At 40.2% G+C, this 18,464-nt stretch overlaps 1 protein-coding gene across 17 annotated transcripts in view; it reads left to right on the top strand.

Moving 5' to 3' along the window:
* CAMK2G (calcium/calmodulin dependent protein kinase II gamma) overlaps positions 1-18,464 on the top strand; it is a 226,731-nt gene that overhangs the window by 99,372 nt on the left and 108,895 nt on the right. For all 17 annotated transcript variants that reach the window (XM_058188363.1, XM_058188362.1, XM_058188366.1 and 14 more), the window contains exon 3: positions 4,675-4,734. In XM_058188363.1, coding sequence (XP_058044346.1) covers positions 4,675-4,734 — 60 coding nt within the window. The remainder of the gene's footprint in view (positions 1-4,674; positions 4,735-18,464) is intronic.

The raw sequence follows: 18,464 nt of genomic DNA on the forward strand, positions 1-18,464 counted from the left end.
GTATGTATTTGAATACTTTTTAAAAAGCTTTTTTACAAGTCCACCAAAATATCCTTTCATTTATACATTCTAGATAATTTTTCTGGCATTATAAACCAACAAATACATCATAAAAAAAACATCTTTAAGAATATAACACAGTGTAAATTTCAACCCTTTTAATCACATATTTTCCTATTGGTCCATCTGTCCAAACTTCTTAGCCCACATTCTTTAACTTGTTCTTCCTGTTTCAAATTTCAGCAAAGGTTTATTTATTTATTTATTTCCCACCTTTATTATTTTGATAAAAATTCAAAATGCTAACATATCTAATATGCCTTTCTCTTTCTATTTTCTTCACAACAACCCTGTGAGGTGAGTTGGGCTGAGAGAGAGGGGCTGACTGATCCAAACTCACTCAGACTGAAACTCACAGTCTCCTGGTTTCTATTTTATTTTTATTTTATTTATTTTATTTGTCACTTTAACCACTAGGCCAAACAGGCTCTCTATTATACATTTTCATCTACACCTCTTTATACATTTTAGTAATTACATGTTCATCATCAGTGTACACTTGTACTTTAAATTCTGTCTTACTTTGCTCCACGCCATAAATCTTTTGGTTCATTTTAATCTTTCTGATAAATGTAAATGGGAAAACCATTGACAATTACATTCTTCTGCTATTAATTGCTCTCTTGATTTAGTTTTAAATTCCCCTTGATGGCTTTCCAATAATTTCTGATATGTCAACCATTTGTCCTTGTCTGCTGTTTCTCTTCTATAATATGCTTCTTGAGCGGAGATCTATTTTGTGCGTGGGTTTACATCTATTCCATATTCTCAATATGGAATGTCTAATAAAATGATTTTTAAAATCCAAATTAACTTTATTGTACTATAAATATCCATAAATATCCATGCCATCTAAACCTCAGGCCGTGACCAAGAGACCAAAAGTTTCTTGTTTCTCAGCAACATCCATTATTTCATCTATATCAAACAAGCAGCAAATTGTAATTTCAAATATGATCAATCCAATCCTCCTTTATATCTTATAACTCTTCATATTTGACTTACAATTTTCCATCCTTTCTAAATGAATTTAGATGTTTAATTGTTTAAATGGTAAACTGATGTCAAAATGGGTATTATCTGAAACAGAAGCATCATTATTGGCAAAGCATTCTCCCCAAAGTGACAGTTTTAATTTCTCCAACTTTACCATGTCCTTCTTAATTTCATTCTATGTCTTAACAAGGTTATTTTCAAATAGCAGACAATTTATATTTGTCATAATAATACCCAGGTACTTTCCTTTTTTCTCAATCTTAAAATCAGTTTTTTTTTCCCATCAGTTTATTTGAACTTACAATTTCATATTTTTTGTTAACATCTTTGACTTCTGATTATTACAGATAGTCCTTGACTTACAATAATTCAATTAGTGATCATTTGAAGTAACAACAGCACTGAAAAAAAAAGTGACTTATGACCATTTTCACACTTACAATAGTTGCAGCGTCCCTAAAGTCATGTGATCAAAATTTGGAGCTGGGATGTATTTATGACGGTTGCAGTGTTGTGGGGTCATGTGACCACCATTTGTGAACTTTTGGCAAACAAAGTCAATGAGGAAGCCAGATTTAGTTAACAACCATGTTACTAACTTAAGTACAGTGATTCACTTAACAACTGTGGTAATAAAGATTATAAAAGGGGGCAAAACTTCCTTAACAAATATCTTGCTTAACAATGGAATTTTGGGCTGAATTGTGGTCACAAGTTGAGGACTACCTGCAATCGGAAAACCTGGTAACATACCAAAATTCTTTAACTTCTTCCTAATGAATCTTAAAATGCTCTGTACTTACAGAGCATTTTAACCTCCCTGGCCACTCTGTGGCTGACTTCAAAGTCTCTATTTTAGAAAAATGTGACTTTAGCATTGCTGAAGCCATAGACATAAAGTTTTTAGGCAGCTCAAAAGGTCTCTGGTAACACAACGAATGTCAGCCCTGGAGGCCATCTTTTTCTTTGGATCTTCAGGGCTGCCACACTTAGTGCTGTGGGAAACTAGGATGGGGGGGGATAGGATAGAGTGGTGGAGATACATAGCCAAAATAACATTCCTTTCTCTGAGAGTCAAGGACATCCAGGCCTGTACCTGGAGTGGCGTGACTGGAAGGCATCTCCAGTGGGGATGGTGCATTGATTGGACCATGTGATGGACGTGTGGGTGCAGGGGAAGGGACTTGGACTTTCTGTTGGGTGGGGAAAACCTGGAAGCTTTCAGATTCGGGTTTTCCCAGATGTGCCAATATGACATCTCTAATAAAATGAAACTTTGAGGAATTTCTAGCCTCAGAGTCTTCTTTCGTTGCGGGTATTACTTAGAACCTTGACAATGAGTTTTTAATCCACTATACTTGTTAATTGCTGAAGATGCTAGGACTGTGTGTCACATGTAACCTGCATCTGCATAACCAACCTGTGTTCTCTTTCCTCATTCCCATTTAAACACTTCATCTGTCCAGCCACTCTATGCAGCTGATGAGGTGAGCTCAAATTCAGGAAGGCAGAAAAGGTGTTAGATTCCTCCTGAGATGTTTTCTCAGGCTGATCAGAGTTTTCCAAAGCCTGTTTCAGGCCTCGTACTAAAAACCAGTAACTGGATCGATTGGGGTTGACCATAATTTTTCTATATGTATCTTCAACAAGGTGCATCATTCTAGTGCTAGCTCGACCATTAACGAAAATCTCAGGTTCTTCTGCTCCCGAAGAGTTGCCAAAGGGATTACTGAGAGCACACTTTTAAAAACCACCAGGGCTTTATGCATGTTGTCATGATAGGCTCTTATTTATTTTCATCTGGATACTGCACATTCTGCATAAAATTGAAAATGGTGAGTTGGCATAAAGCTAAATATGAATCAAGAATAAGCTATGGTTTTTCTTATTACACAATAGCAAGAACAGGATTAACTGCTGCAGAAGGCAATAGCTGCTTCCATAACTGAGTTGGACTATTTTTGTAGGTAGGTCATTTGCTTTTGGAATGGAAAGTATAACATAAAGACCTTGGAGTTTTCATATCAAATGATCTAAGTGCCAAAGCCCACTGCAACTATATCACAAAAAAGGCTTTAAGAGTTGTAAACCTAATCTTGCGTAGCTTCTTCTCCAAAAACACTACACTACTAACCAGAGCATATAAAACATTTGCTAGACCAATTCTTGAATACAGCTCACCTGTCTGGAATCCATACCTCATTTCTGACATCAATACAATTGAACGTGTCCAGAAATATTTTACAAGAAGAGTTCTCCGCTCCTCTGTAAACAACAAAATACCTTATGCCATCAGACTTGAAATCCTGGGTTTAGAAAATTTAGAACTACGCCGCCTTCGACATGACCTGAGTATAACTCATAGAATCATCTATTACAATGTCCTTCCTGTCGAAGACTACTTCAGCTTCAATTGCAACAATACACAAGCACACAATAGATTTAAGCTTAATGTTAACCGCTCCAATCTTGATTGCAGAAAATATGACTTCAGTAACAGAGTTGTTAATGCCTGGAATGCACTATCTGACTCTGTGGTCTCTTCCCAAAATCCCCACAAAGCTTCAACCAAAAACTGTCTACTATTGACCTCACTCCATTTCTAAGAGGTCTGTAAGGGATGTGCATAAGAGCACAAGAGTGCCTACTATTCCTGTCCTATTGTTTCCTTTCGTTATATCCAATTAATATAGATATTTCATACTCATACTTATATATATGCTTATATATTGTATAGTTATTTCATGATTACGCTTATATATACTGTGTGACAAAATAAATAAAATAAAATGACCAGAATATATATACTAATTCTAAAATGGAAGTGAAACTTTTACCAAAAGTTTAACTTTGATATTGGGTTGTGAAGGCATAATAACTATACTGGAGAACAACATCAGTTTTGCCTTCAGTGTCACGTTCTGGAATCTTGCCACCCAGTGGGCATGAAACGGAGATGGGTGAACTCTGGGAAGTATTTTAGCACTGGGCCATGGGAAAGATAGATTGTGGGAGCGAGGCAACTGTTCACTAACCTGCCTATAGATGACACTCATCCCTTTACAAAGCTAAGTCCCAGCTGTTTGATTTTTTTTTTCCTTAGCATTTTCAAATCTCAGCAAATTAATAAACTTCTAAGAAACCTTAGAAGTGACGTCACCCCATCCACCCACTCAGTTTCTTTTCTACCTTGGATTTAAATCTCACTTCTAGAATTAAAAGAATTCAAGCTGGTCAGCAAGCAGAAAATATTCTCTGAAGACTGAAAAAGAAACTAAAACTGGAGCTTATTTAAATCAAAAAGATCATATATATCAGGGGTCTCCAACCGTGGTCCCTTTAAGACTTGTGGACTTCAACTCCCAGAGTCAACAAGTCTTAAAGGGACCACGGTTGGAGACCCCTCATATAAATCATTCGCTTTTTGGAACATTTCACCTGTATTTACTATAGAAAAATTGCCTTTTTTTAGGATGTTTGCAGGTTCTGGGAGAAACTGTGCATCTGCTGCTGTTCGTTATTGGCAGTCGGGGTCTGCTTTTTGTTTTAACTCTGAACATAGGCGGAAAGCAGAAGTCATTAATACGTTTTCCTCTTTTTTCTTTTTCTTTTTTTCAGATCATCAGAAACTAGAGCGGGAAGCTCGAATCTGCCGGTTATTAAAACACCCAAATATTGGTAAGTGCCATTGCAACAGACCTTCGGAGGAAATGAAACTTGCCAAGTTTCTTCTCTCGTGAGAATGGTGAGCCAGAACTATGGCAACCGTTTTGGATAGACAGGGTGTGTGTGTGTGTGTGTGTGTGTGTGCTTTGTGCCGAAGGAACTCCTCAGAAAACTTGCCTTTGGGTATGAAGCCTTTCCATCTGTCCTCTGCTTAGACAGATATTTCACCCAAGAAAATGAACTGCACCATTGTTCCTCCCTCAATTCAGCTTCTCCCATGGAGAAAAAAAAAGACGTGTTGCCAGAATGTTCTGTTCTAACCTTGAAAGGGGCCTTTCCAATCTCAGAACCGACTATTAGAAGTCTTTTGGAATGGGCCCAATCTTAAAATGGGTCCATTTCAAGTTTTGAGGTCAAACCACTTCAGAACGGTCCTTTTCTGGTGTTGGGTCACTTCTCATAATTGCTTGACGTTCTGTGCACCTCGCTGGACAGTCCCTTTCGGCTTGTCCCTGCCTTCGGTCGCATTTTCTTGTTCTTCCATTGGAATGAAAGCTGTATTAGATATAGAAAAAGTGCTTTACTGGGTCAAACTAAACATTCCTGTTGTTCATTCTTCTCTTCCTTAGAACAAACAGCATTTCTTATGGAAGCTCACCAGAGAAATAAGGTGGTTGTGTGATTTTTGTATTTCAGTGTCCGATCTTTAAAGCAGGGGTCTCCAACCTGGGCAACTTTAAGCCTGGAGGACTTTAACTCCCAGAATGCCCCAGCCAGCAAAGCTGGATTCTGGGAGTTGAAGTCCGCCAGGCTTTAAAGTTGACAAGTTTGGAGACCCCTGCTTTAAAGGAAAATTACTGTTTGGGTGGTGATTTGATTCAGCTATGCTTTAGAGCTGTTGATAGATCCATGGCCATTGTGCTTAAATTTGTTCTGCATTTCAAAAACCTAGGTATCTAAAGGCTGCCGCAATCCCAGGGTGGTATTTTAATTCTTTGCCCACTGTTTTTCCCTTTCTCTTTTATGGCAAGAATTTTGCTTGCAATTTCCAAGATCAGAGGAATCTGTATTTGGTATATTTGCTCTCCTTTCCCATCTAAGTGAGTAATAATTTCCTTCTAAGTTCTGTTGAAATAAGATTTCAAAAACGTTGCGCAGGGCACATTGGGATCCAGTTCAGAAATAAATCTTGAAATGCCCCAAAGAATTGTCCACATACTTAGAAATGGGGCAGAATTACCATAAACTTAAGATTGGTGTGTTTATAAAAGGACACAGCTGCTTACTCTCTAGATTACAGCAAAACAGGTCAGCTTGAACAGAAAATACCAAGGATTTTTGATGATTCTTCCTTTCGTGTTCTTACCTCGTTCTGTGTCTTGGTATTTCGGCCACATTGGAATAGAGCAAGCAGAGCAACGTGGGATAATATTTTTTTATTATTCTTCTTTTTTTATTATTTGCATTTATATCCTGCCCTTCTCCGAAGACTCAGGGCAGCTTACACTATGTCAAGCAATAGTCTTCATCCATTTGTATATTATATACAAAGTCAACTTATTGCCCCCAACAATCTGGGTCCTCATTTTACCTACCTTATAAAGGATGGAAGGCTGAGTCAACCTTGGGCCTGGTGGGGCTTGAGCCTGCAGTAATTGCAAGCAGCTGCTGTTAAGAACAGACTGTCTTACCAGTCTGAGCCACAGAGGCACATAAGGAATATGTGGATTCCTGCTCTGAGCAGGATGTTGGACTAAAAGACCTTAAATGCCCCTTTCAACTCTGTGATTCTTTGGATACCTTCTGTGGTCCCTGGCACACAGGACAGGTAGTTGCCAGAGTTCTGGGAAATGTAACATACAAGTGTACTTAGCAGTGTTTGACCCGCCAGTAGGACTGAGGACAATTTCCCAGCTTGCCTGCCTGTCAGAAGACAGAAGTTGCGAAAGGAAAGAAGAAGAAAAAAACCCACCTAAGATGAAACCTCCTGATGCTGGAATAAGCTGTTCTCAACTCTGAACGGCCAGAGTTGTTGCCAGCACATTCTGAGCAGGAATATTTTGTGTTGTCCCAGTAGACAGCTGTTTTTCTGACAGCAGCCATGTTCTGTTACCTTCAGGAGTTGGTAGCTGTATGGTATAGGGAGCTGAAGCGAAGTGTGGTAATATAAAACCATTGTCTTGGGGCTTTTTCTCCTCACTTCAACAGATAGCAGACCATAGGAAAATGCTTATCAGAAACTGGAACTTACCTATTACCAAAGAATTTTGGAATTAGACTGAAGACTACAGATTGCCTACTCCCATCTTAACTGCATTATTTTCTAAGTCATCTCAAATTCCTTTCAAAATAAAATGAGCAGTTGCACAAGAACATGGAAGGCTAAAAGAGAATTGCCTATTGTCTGTAATTTTGCAAATATATCGCTCACGTATACAGCTTTGCAAGCTGGACAGTCTGTGTTTGTCAGATTCATTATGTCTCTTAAGAAATGTTATTCCTCTCCAAGGATCTGCACTGTAAAAGGCTTACCTGTATTTTTCGGAGTATAAGATGCACTTTCCCCTACCCCCCCCAAAAAAAGTGGGTGAAAATGTCTGTGTGTCTTATATACCGAATGTTGCCGAAACCCTGTCCACCTGCAGGCCTCCGCCTTTTGACCGGTTTTGGCCTCTGTGTGTCACGTTTTCAGCCTCTGCATGCCCCATTTTACACCCGTTCCAGGCTGCGGGGATCGCCATAGCACATCGCCGCCAATTGCCACCTCCGCGCATTGCATTTTTGTCTGGTTCCAGGATGCAAGGATCGGCGGCGGGGGGTGGTGATTCCCACTGTCTGGAACTGGCTGAAAATGCGATGCGCAGAGGCCAAAAACAGGGCGTGTGGAGGCTGAAAACATAACATGAGGAGGCCGAAAATGCGATGTGCGGAGGCAGCAATTGGCGGTGACGTGCTGTGGCAATCCCCACAGCCTGCAACAGATCTAAAATGGAGCATGCGGAGGACGAAAACACAACATGCGGAAGCCAAAAAACTGACGCGCAGGGGGTAAAAACGCAATGCGTGGAGGCGGCACTGGGCTGTGGCAATCCATGCAGCCTGGAACAGCTGATTGGCAGTATTCTGGGAGGCCGATCCAATCGCCAATCAGCTGCTATTTACAGGCTGTTTGCTGTTTCCTGCAAGGATGCTAGGCCAATGAATACCGATGGATGCTGGTAGACAGAGGCAGAATTTTGTTGTTGTTGTTGTTTTCCTCCCCCAAAACTAATGTGCATCTTATACTCCAGAGCATCTTATACTCTGAAAAATATGGTATTTTAGTGAACCAACTTTGGGGCTCAGAACTATGGATATTTAGTGCAATTCTTTTTAACAGAGACTTGCTGTTTGATATGATTTGCTTTCCTAGAACTCTTAGATTATTCTTTGCTTTGCATTGAGATCAAAATGTTTTTAAGCAAGCACCTAAGTTACAAGCTTCCCAATTCTTGGACCAATAACTTCTGAGTCAGAAGAACTGTTAAAATGTATTTATTGAGATTTTTCTTGTCTCTTGTCGGAGTACATTTCCAAGTAGTTCTCTATTTCCATATTTTTCATCTTGTGCAAGAGATTTATTTTATCTCCTTTAGAGGAACAGGGAACCTGATAATAACCCGTTGGAGGGATATAACAAAGTACTAATGAAAACATGCAGTCAAATCATTCAACCAAGGAGGAGGAAGAATAGAATTTGTCCCAGTGAAATCATTAACTTTAGCAAACAGCAGGAGGGCTGTTATTTATTCTTGAAAACCTTTGGAATCCCCCATTCACTCTCACATCCTTCTCATTGTAGCTCAGTGATTGGAAGGAGGAGAAAATTGAAAGAGAAAGAAACTTTAATTTGGGTTTGCTTTATAGGACCAATTACCATGATTGTACAGTATCTCTGAGCCAACAATTTGGGTTATACCTATTCCTAATTTGTAGTTTGAGCAGAAAAACAGGGCAGTCACTAAAGCAGTAGCTTTGTTCTGCTCCTGGATCTTTATTTAGTCTTCTTCAAAATATCACCCATTTTCCCAGTGTTCAGATACATTTCACTAGGCGTAGAAAAAGGCAGCGATTAGTTGTATGTTTCCCACCTATCCCAAAGCATCAGAAATTACTTAGGACTCAGAAATGGAATTCCAACCACCTGTCCAGCATTTTGGAAGGTACTATTTCCAAGCTCTTGGAGACTAACCAAAAATTCAAGTGCAGCTGCCTGAAAACTGCTCTTACTCATCAAGGGGGGCTTGGGTGGCAGGTAGATAATTATGGATGAGGGGCCTTGGTTTCACATTATGAAGCTTTCACAGGAGAGACTTGCCTGGACCAGAAGGTCTTTCTTCACATTCTGAGAAGAAGGACAGTCCAGAAATGTTTCTCTTGAGGAAATGGGCCCTGTTTGAGAATCTCCTTGAGGAACTGGGCCCTGTTTGAGAATCTCCTGTTTCTTGGGGTTCCAGAACCTCTTCCAAAGAGGTTAATCTGCTTAATAAGTATTTTTCTGACTTCTGGTGCAGCTAGTGTGTTGACAGTGCCCTGGAGGCGTGTAACAATAAGGATGCTTTGAACGGGCTGGGCTGTGTGTCTAAAATATGTACATTAAAATATGTTACCATGTTTCAGTCCTGCCCTTAGTAAACAATGATTTGGCTTGGCTTGCCCTGGTTTTGATAGAGAGAATTGCTGGAAATTATTTTATTTGTTAGGCCCATTTAAAGCAACATAAGATGAAAGCACAGTATTATCAAGTTTAGATAGGTCATGACTAACTTATCTCATTGACTTCAGTGGGAGTGCAGTATGACTATGCTCTAGGATAGATCCAACCTATAATTAAAACAAACAAAATTTGCTAAAAATAACCACAATAAAGGCTGTTTGGTGTGAATTACACAAGAGTATATTGCAAAATTAATTAGAAGCATTAACTCCCTGCATGTTAGCATTCGCTAACAGATAAGGCACCTCATCAGTCAGTCATGAAATAGAAGCAGAATTCTATATCTTTGTACAGAAGACTATTCCAAACTTGTTCTATTCTTCTCTTTTTCCCTCCTCACCCTCTTCATTAGATGAATAAGGTAGCATGGATCTGGGACTCTACCTATTGAAGCAAGAAGGGAAATCAGTAAAGAAGAATATTTGTAACTCAGAGTTGAAGTGAGGGTCCTTCATGTTCTCTGACCTTGGTTGTTTTCCTCCAAATGTTTCATTACTCAAACTAGGCAACATCCTCAGTGCAGTGTTATTGTTACCTAGATTGGGTAAAGAAACATCTGCAAAAAAAAAAAACAAGCTCAGATAACACCAAGGACCCCTTAAGTGGAGAAATGAGTTTGGATCAGGGGTGAAATGCTTCCGGATCGGACCGGCTTGCACGGTCCGGTAGCGATGGTGGCTGCTGGTTCAGAGGACCGGTAGCAAAAATCCCTGGCCCTGCCCACTGCCTCTGCTGAGCTGCACCATCAGCAGAGGGGTTTTTTTTTTACTTTTAAAAGAAGGTTTTGCTTCAGCATGCCTTTAAAAGTAAAAAAAAAGCCTTTGAGGATCCCGCCCCTCAGCTGAGATCGGCAGAGCCTTTAAATTTTAAAAATTTTTTTAAAGGCTTCTCTGGGGATCTCACCTGAATTCCTCATCGGCAGAACCTTAAAAAACATCTTTTCTTTAGAAAACATGTAGAAAACCTCCTTTTAAGAGATTCTAAGGCACTTACCTGATAACTGATGACCTCATGGCTTTTTTCCCAGCCGGAAAGCCCCAGTTTCGCTTTCAGCAGCAGACAGAACTAATCTAAACTTAGCTAATCTATTTCATCATTGAGTGATTAATGCTGTCTGGCTTTTCTGGCTGAGGAACTCTGGGAATTGGAGTCCATAAACCTTAATAATAAAATAAAATATTTGTGCAGCTTTCTGAGATTTGGTGTGTTTCTGTAGTCTTTCACTCTAACTACACAAACCCACAAAATCTCAGAAAGCTGAATGTGGTATTGTGTGTGTGTGAGTTGTGTTGTGGTGTGTGCGTGTGTAAAGTGTGAAAGTTGGTTTTTGGTACCTCTTATTGTTTTTTTATACTTTGTTTATTATTTTTATTATTTATTGTTATTGGCCACGCCCACCCAGCCATCTGACCACCAAGCCACACCCACCAATTAAGCCACGCCCACAGAACCGGTAGGGAAAATGTTTAGATTTCACCCCTGGTTTGGGTGTAGAGTAGTGGTTGTTTTCATTTCTTCATGGGCTGAAATACATATATGTAGAGTTGACTTTGTCTTATTAAGGGTTGATTTAAGCAACTTTTGCCTGCTTTTAGGCTTAACTTTACCTAATCTCACCCACCCCCACCCCCCAGTTTTCCTCAAATCGGTAGTTGGCCATCTGTAAATAAAGGCACTGTTAGGAGTGACAGTTATACAAGTTGGCAAATGTGTGGCAGGAGCCCAGGTTGAAGGAGATTTTCAGGTCATTCTCTTTTAGCCTAATCCAACTCAACAGGGTTACTCCTGTTGTGGGGGAAATAAACCAGGGCGCATTATGTACAACACCCTGAGTGGTACAAAGTAAGGGCAGAATATAATCAAATAAATAACCTGAACAAAAACCTACTACAGTGCTATTTCATTTGGGAACAGTTGTATTACTTTTTATGCCATCTAAACTTTGCCTGTATATTTATATAGTTGCCCGTTTGTTTATTCACACATAAAAGACAATTCCTTGGCTTTGCTGTCCTTTTGTTCTCCTTGTCCTTCCATTTTTTTCTCTCTCCTCCAAGAACTAGAGTGGCAGTGTAACTCCCACTTCCCTTGATTTTGCTCACAAACGAAAAATTCAGCTTAGGCTGCACAGATGGATCAATTATCTATGGAAATTCCTAGGTATACAAATAGCATTTAGTAATGGAGTTCATTATACCCCATCTTGGAATGCCTTCTTACTTGTCAAATTGTGAACTTCAACTTGTCAAATTGTGAACTTGTCAAATTGTGAACAAATTGTCTTACTTCAACTTGTCAAATTGTGAACTTTATTTACAGTAACTGTGAACTTGGAATTATAGCCAGTTTGATACATAGTTTCATCCATTAAAAAAGTTTTGAATCAAAATCTTTAAGGTAAGTTGTAGGAATATTCAAAAAGAGAGAAGCTATTCCCCATGTTAATTCTGCTATTAGTACCGAAAGCTTAACTTTAGGAGCAACTTTTTCCTAATCGTTGCCTATGCCAAGTCATAGTTCATTTATTGCAGAATATGGCAGAGCATTGGCTCAACCATTAATGTAGAATGGCACGGAAGATTTAGCTTAGCCGAACTTCATCAGGGGAAGTTGAACAGATGTATTACCTAGGGGTATAGTTTTTATTGAATATTGAATTTTAACTGAATTTTACTGGTATAAAAATGTGAAGCTGGGAATATTCAGTGTTTTAGGATGATTTGTGGATTGATTCTTTAGCATCATTGTGCAAAGGGGGCACATTGTTAGCAAACTACGCAATGTTTGTGCATTTGCAATGTTGATAATGATGGTTAGCTTATAGTTTTACTCCATTTTTCTGATTTTAGTGCTTGTAAATGACGTGTATTTTGTTATAAAATAATAATAATAAAAAAATTCGAATAAATAAAAATAATGTCGGGCCACAAAAAGGTGATCACAAATTCCAAGATATCAAAATCACTGCCATCCGATTTCGAGTTTGGATGAAAAGACGATGTGTTTCTATCCGGTGTGCAATCTTCCTCATACAAGTCTGCCTGTGGGCTTATAGCTGTAGGCTGAATAATGTAAACAGCTGTTTTACACCGGCAGAGATTCCCCAGGGATTTTTGCTGTTGTTGTACCAAGGATAAAAGGTACTAAGGACTAAAACTGGGGCTTCTTTATAGGTAAAGCCTGTGTTTTACCACTGAACTTTGTCATTTTTCAAATTTGGTGGAGTCGATTGAACAGCATTGTTTAGAGTAGATCATGCTTCCTGCATTAAGTACTGTACCTGCTTTCAATGAACAAGTGAGCCAAGCCAAATTGTAATTCTGGTTCAGAATATACATTAGAAGAGAAATCACAAAGCAAAATCCATTTCCTAACCTTGAAATTTGCAGACAGTAATTTTTAAGCTGCCTTTTAAAAGAAGCGAGGAACGGATTACTTTAAGAACAGCTTGAAAAATATAATTCTAATAATTCTTCAGCTATCTCTCGTCAGCTTCTCCATCACCCAGCTTGCTCAGTCCCTCTGCTAAGCCAGCCTCTTTGCATCCTTCTGCCGGCGGCACTGAGTTTTTCCCGTGTGAACCAGCAATCGCACAGAAGGCTCAAGACCATCTATTTAATTTCTCTTTATTAACAAACACCGCTTGATGCTTTCCCGGTTCCTGCCTTGAATAGCAGTGCCCTTGAAGGGTCCCACAGCTGCCGAAGAGAAGGCTGGGTTGTCATGGTTCCAGGCATTTGTAGGGTAGAATAGTTGTCCCTTTTCGCTTCCCTTCATGGTGATTACCAAGGCCTGCGGTGCAAAACGTTTCCTAAGCAGCTGATTGCACCGAAGAATGGATGGTTAAGGAGTCCAAAAGAACTTGCCTGGGATAGGTTTGTCATCTCCCTTTTTTAGAAATGACATAACTTTTAGTGCTGAGCATCTCTCAGGTATGTTTTTAAGTAAGTAGATTCTGTCATGCTGTATGTAGGAAGGGAGAGCTCAGAGGAATAGCATTAGCACGTTCTTTTTGGCGTCTGCTGAATCGTATTTTTATTTCTTTCCCTTGCTTTATCTCAACTGTGAGGCTGATGGCAGGTGATGAAACGTTGCTCCTTTTTCCCCTTCTTATTGTTCCCTTTTAATGCTGGGTAGCCACCTACGCTGAGATTGTCATGGGAGGCACAGTGCGGATTGTTTCTGTTCCTTGCTGAAATGTGTGTGTCTGGGGCGGTTAGCTTTTTTAGTGTCCTTCAAATTCTTCTGTGTCTGTTTCAGGATTGGCGAAAATATGTGTCTGTGTAGGGAACAAAGAAATAACTTTTCCATTTCCTTAAGTAAAAGAGAAAGCAAACATTACATATTGTACTGGTTTCTCCTTGTGTTGTGTCTTGTCCGCTCTCACCGCAGCCGGGGTCTGCTTATCTGCTCCCGAACATGGAGGAATGTATGCCTCCCGGCCCCAGTCCTGGCTCCATGCCCAGACAAGCTGCAGAGGAGGGGGTACCTCCCGGTCCCAGCCCTGGCTCCATGCCCAAGCAGGCTGCAGAGGAGGGAGCATCCCCCGGCCCCAGCCCTGGCTCCATGCCCAGGCAAACGGAGCAGCTAGACCCCTCCCCCTCCTCCACAGCATGTGAGCCTGAGGAAAGTTTACTTCCAACAGCTGCTGATTGGAGTGACCCTCGCATCAGAAGACTGGATAGGTGGAGGCAACAGAAGGAAGGGAGGGGCAGGCCTTAATGAGTGCTGAGTCATGGAGCCACACCCCATGGCCTATATAAAGGATCTGCTTTCTGGCAGTCTCTGAGTCAGGCAAAGTCAAACTTATCTTGCTGAAGTCACTTACTGGTCTCCTGCCTGCTCTGAGGACTTTGCTAGGACTTTGGGCAGAGCTGCAGAGGCAAGCCTGATTCGGATTTCCCTGCCCGGCCGTCAGCGGAGGAATGGGACATGACACCTTGCTAGGTATTTCCTGATACCATTTGCTAGAAGGGAAAGGAGTCCAATTACCTTCATGACTCTAATCCATTCAGTCCTTTCAGGAGAGGTATTAAAACCCCACATTTCTAGAGAATGATCATGAACGATTGGGTTCTTTCCACATATAATATGGACTGGGCAATTTCCCCTCCCCTCGACTCTCAGCAGACCCCTAATGAAGCCTTCTCCTCCTCAGCTGATTTGCGGAACTCCCTGCCACTTCACTCAGGTTAGGGAGAACAAAAGGAACACCGCACCCACGTTGGAGGAAGAGGAGGAAGAGGACTCACCTACTGAGTGCCATGCTCCCCAATCAGCCCTATCTGGTATCTGAGTCTCTCCCTTGCTGCCCATTGCTGTTAAAGAGATTTCAAATTTTGGCCTTGTTTCCAAAGCAGCCAATTGTGGCCTTGCCACCAGCCTGTTGGGCACAGAGGGAGGCAATAAAGATGACATGGATATGCTCCTCCATCTTCCCTTGTGCCATGCAAACTGTGGGTCTCTGAGAAATGAAGGGTGATACTTTGCCAAATTTCAAATCCCACAAGGATATTGGGGCCTGGATTTTGGACACATTCTTTTGAGTTAGCCCATTTGAGATATCTTGTTGCCCTAATTGTTGCCCTATGATGTACCATTTTGCCCAACTGAATATTACAAACAGATAAAAGAATTCTGGTAACCTATAGCAGGGGTCTCCAACCTTGGCAACTTTAAGCCTGGTGGACTTCAACTCCCAGAATTCCCCAGCCAGCTTTGCTGGCTGAGGGATTCTGGGAGTTGAAGTCTACCAGGCCTAAAGTTGCCAAGGTTGGAGACCCCTGACCTATAGGTTCTTTCGTCTATGCAGCTGAGGCATTTATTTATAGAATTTCCAAGGACTAGTGAGTACTGGGAGAAGGAAGAGCAACATCCTAATTTCTTAAAGAATTGTTATTATAATACATACAAACTTTAATCAATTAGAATCAAAGGTAAAGAGTGGGACAGAGGTCTTGTCTTCGGTGATATGGGGTACGTCTATAAATGGACACAAACGAAATATCTCTGCCTTGTCCTCGGTTCATGGAATGTGAAGATAATGATGGCCAAAGTTTGGGGAATGCAGGGTGAAATTTTTTTTCAGTTTTATTTGTGTAATTAAATAGATCAGCATTTTTAACCTCTGTGAAATCAAATACCATACTCAGATTGCTTTATTTTCTAGGTATCACACGTTTTAATGTTCAAAAAGGTATAAAATTTAATTGCACAATCATGCAGTTAAGCTCAGTTAAACGTGCACCGTTTAGAATTTAGCCAGTTTTGTGTAACTGTGAAGATCAAGCCCTATCTTCCCAGTTTAATCTCTCCTTAAGGCAGCTTTTACGATACCCTCAATATGAATATGTGCTAATACTGAGCGGTAATTAAAAATAAGAGCATATGCTGTGGTACATTTTTCTTATAATTATGTGAGGTTGGGATTTTGAGGTAAGAATTTATTCTATTTACCATAAATATGATATAAATGTACATTAATATGTACAGAATAATGCAATAAAACAAAACAAAGCATACCCTGCTTCATTAAATCAATTCATCAGTTAGAAGATCAGATGAAACGAATGTGAGCACAGAGGAAATTATTCTAGCTGCAATAAGCTCCTCTTAGTAGGCCCTGTTCTGGATTGGAATCTTGTGAAAAATGTGTTAATTACTGCATGATAACTTAGTTAAGTCAGCTTTATTCTTGGAGTAGTCAGCTTGATGATCTCCAGAGGATTTTGAAATCAAAACCCATAGCTACTTATTGATATTGATATTATCAAGATGACTGGACAACTCGAAGCTCCTTCATTCTGCTTCCTGATTAGCCTGAGAGCTACACTGCAGAAGATTAAGTAGGCAGCCTGACTATTGTTCACAGATTCTCCATCTAAAGTTTAGTGCAGTTGCTAAAGCTGTCAGGGCCAGAAGCAAAGAACCTGAGATTAGGGAGAGCCATGTTGTACTCAGTCCATCAAAACTTAGAAATGAGTGGCAAGAGGCCCATTCCTTCTGAAAGTAGGTTGATTTTCTGTCCTTTACTGTCATGCCTTCTGAAGTCTTGATGAACTCTATATCCCACTCATGTCTTGGCGAAGCTTCTGTTAAGATTTTGTTCCTTAAATTTGTCTTCATGGCACATGTCGCATCAACTATGAATATCTCAGAATGATGGGTTGTAGCAGTTCAGAAACAGCTCTGCAGTTACCTCAGGCTAGCTCCTCTCTCTTCCCCAAATTAATATAGGCTTGGAGAGGATACAGTACAGGCAATGCATTGCTTTCCTTCTAATCTCATTGCTCCAAGTAAAGAAATGAACCAGACCATATATGGGAAACCTTCCAGACGAACTCCGATGACCTCTGCCGCCTTAACTATACAAACAAGGTGGTCCCTGATTTAATTGGTTTATTTCATTTGGGAGTAATGGAAATTAACAGATCAATAGAACATTACTATTTACCTCACCAAAAATAGCTTTGTATCAGAACACAAAAAATGCAACACTTTTCTTCCATAGTTGCCCAGAACATTCCATTAAACCAGAAGTATGCAAAAACCATATTTAGTGAATCATCATCTTCATCATCATTATCCTCATCATCATCATCAATCGGTTAGAATAGAGCTGGAAGGGACCCGTGAGGTCTTCTAGTCCAATTTCCTGCTCAAGCAAGAGATCCTATACCAGGGGTCTGCAGACTTGGCTCTTTTAAGACTTGTGGACTTCAACTCTCAGAGTTCTGGCTGAGGAACTCTGGGAGTTGAAGTCCACAAGTCTTAAAAGAGCCAAGTTTGCAGACCCCTGTCCTATGCCATTCCAGACAAGTGACTGTCCAGTCTCTTCTTCAAAACCTCCAGAGGTAGAGCACCCACAACTTCTGAAAGCAAGCTGTTCCACTGGTTCTCACTGTTCGGAAGTTTCTGCTTAATTCCTGGTTGCTTCTCTCCTTGATTAGTTTCCATCCATTATTTCTTGTCCTGCCCTCTGGTGTTTTGGAAAATAACGACCTCCTGTTCTTTGTGGCGACCTCTCAAATACTGGAATACTGCTAACATGTCAGCCCCAGTCCTTCTTTTCTGTAGAAAACCCAAATCCTGCAATCATTCTTCATACATTTTCGTTTCCAGGTTCTTAATCATCTAAGTTTGCTCTTCTTTGCACTTTTTCCAAAGTCTCAAAATCTTTTTTTGTAATGTGGTGACCAAAATTGGATGCAGTATTCCAGGTGTCTTACTAAGGCTTTATAAAGCAGTACTAATACTTCCCGTGATTTTTATTCTGTGCCTCTGTTTATACAACCAAGTATTGCATCAGCTTTTTTGGCTGCTACCGCACACTGCTGGCTCAAGTTTAAGTGATCAACCACTAGGAATCCAATGTCCCTCTCACAGTTACTGTTTTTGAGCCAGATTTCTCCTAATCTGTACTTGAACCTTTGGTTTTTCCCACCTGGGTGTAAAACCTTGCTTTTTTTTCCACATTAAATTTCATGTTGTTGGATAGGGCCCATTGTTCAAGTCTGTCAAGATCTTTTTGGATCTTCTGGGGTGATGGCTATTCTTAGCAGCTTAGTGTCATCTGCAAATTTGATGAGTTCCCCTTCTATTCCTTCATCTAAGTCATTTATGAAGATACTGAAGAGTAATTATCCTAAAATGGAACCTTGTGGTACCCCACTCCTTACTTCCCTCCATGCAGATGTAGTACCATTAAGGACGACTCATTGAGTACGGTTTGTCATCCAGTTACAAATCCATATGGTGGTGCTAGAATAGAATAATTCTTTATTGGCCAAGTGTGATTGGATACACAAGGAATTTGTCTTTGGTGCATACCCTCTCAGTGCACATAAAAGAAAAGATACCTTCATCAAGAATCACAAGATAAATCGTAAGGATACCAGCAACAAGGTTACAGTCATAAGTGGAAGGAGATGGGTGATAGGAACGATGAGAAGATTAATAGTAATGCAGACTTAATAACTAGTTTGAC

The sequence above is a fragment of the Ahaetulla prasina genome, chromosome 6 (assembly GCF_028640845.1).
Source record: "Ahaetulla prasina isolate Xishuangbanna chromosome 6, ASM2864084v1, whole genome shotgun sequence".
Classification (NCBI taxonomy): Eukaryota; Metazoa; Chordata; class Lepidosauria; order Squamata; family Colubridae; genus Ahaetulla; species Ahaetulla prasina.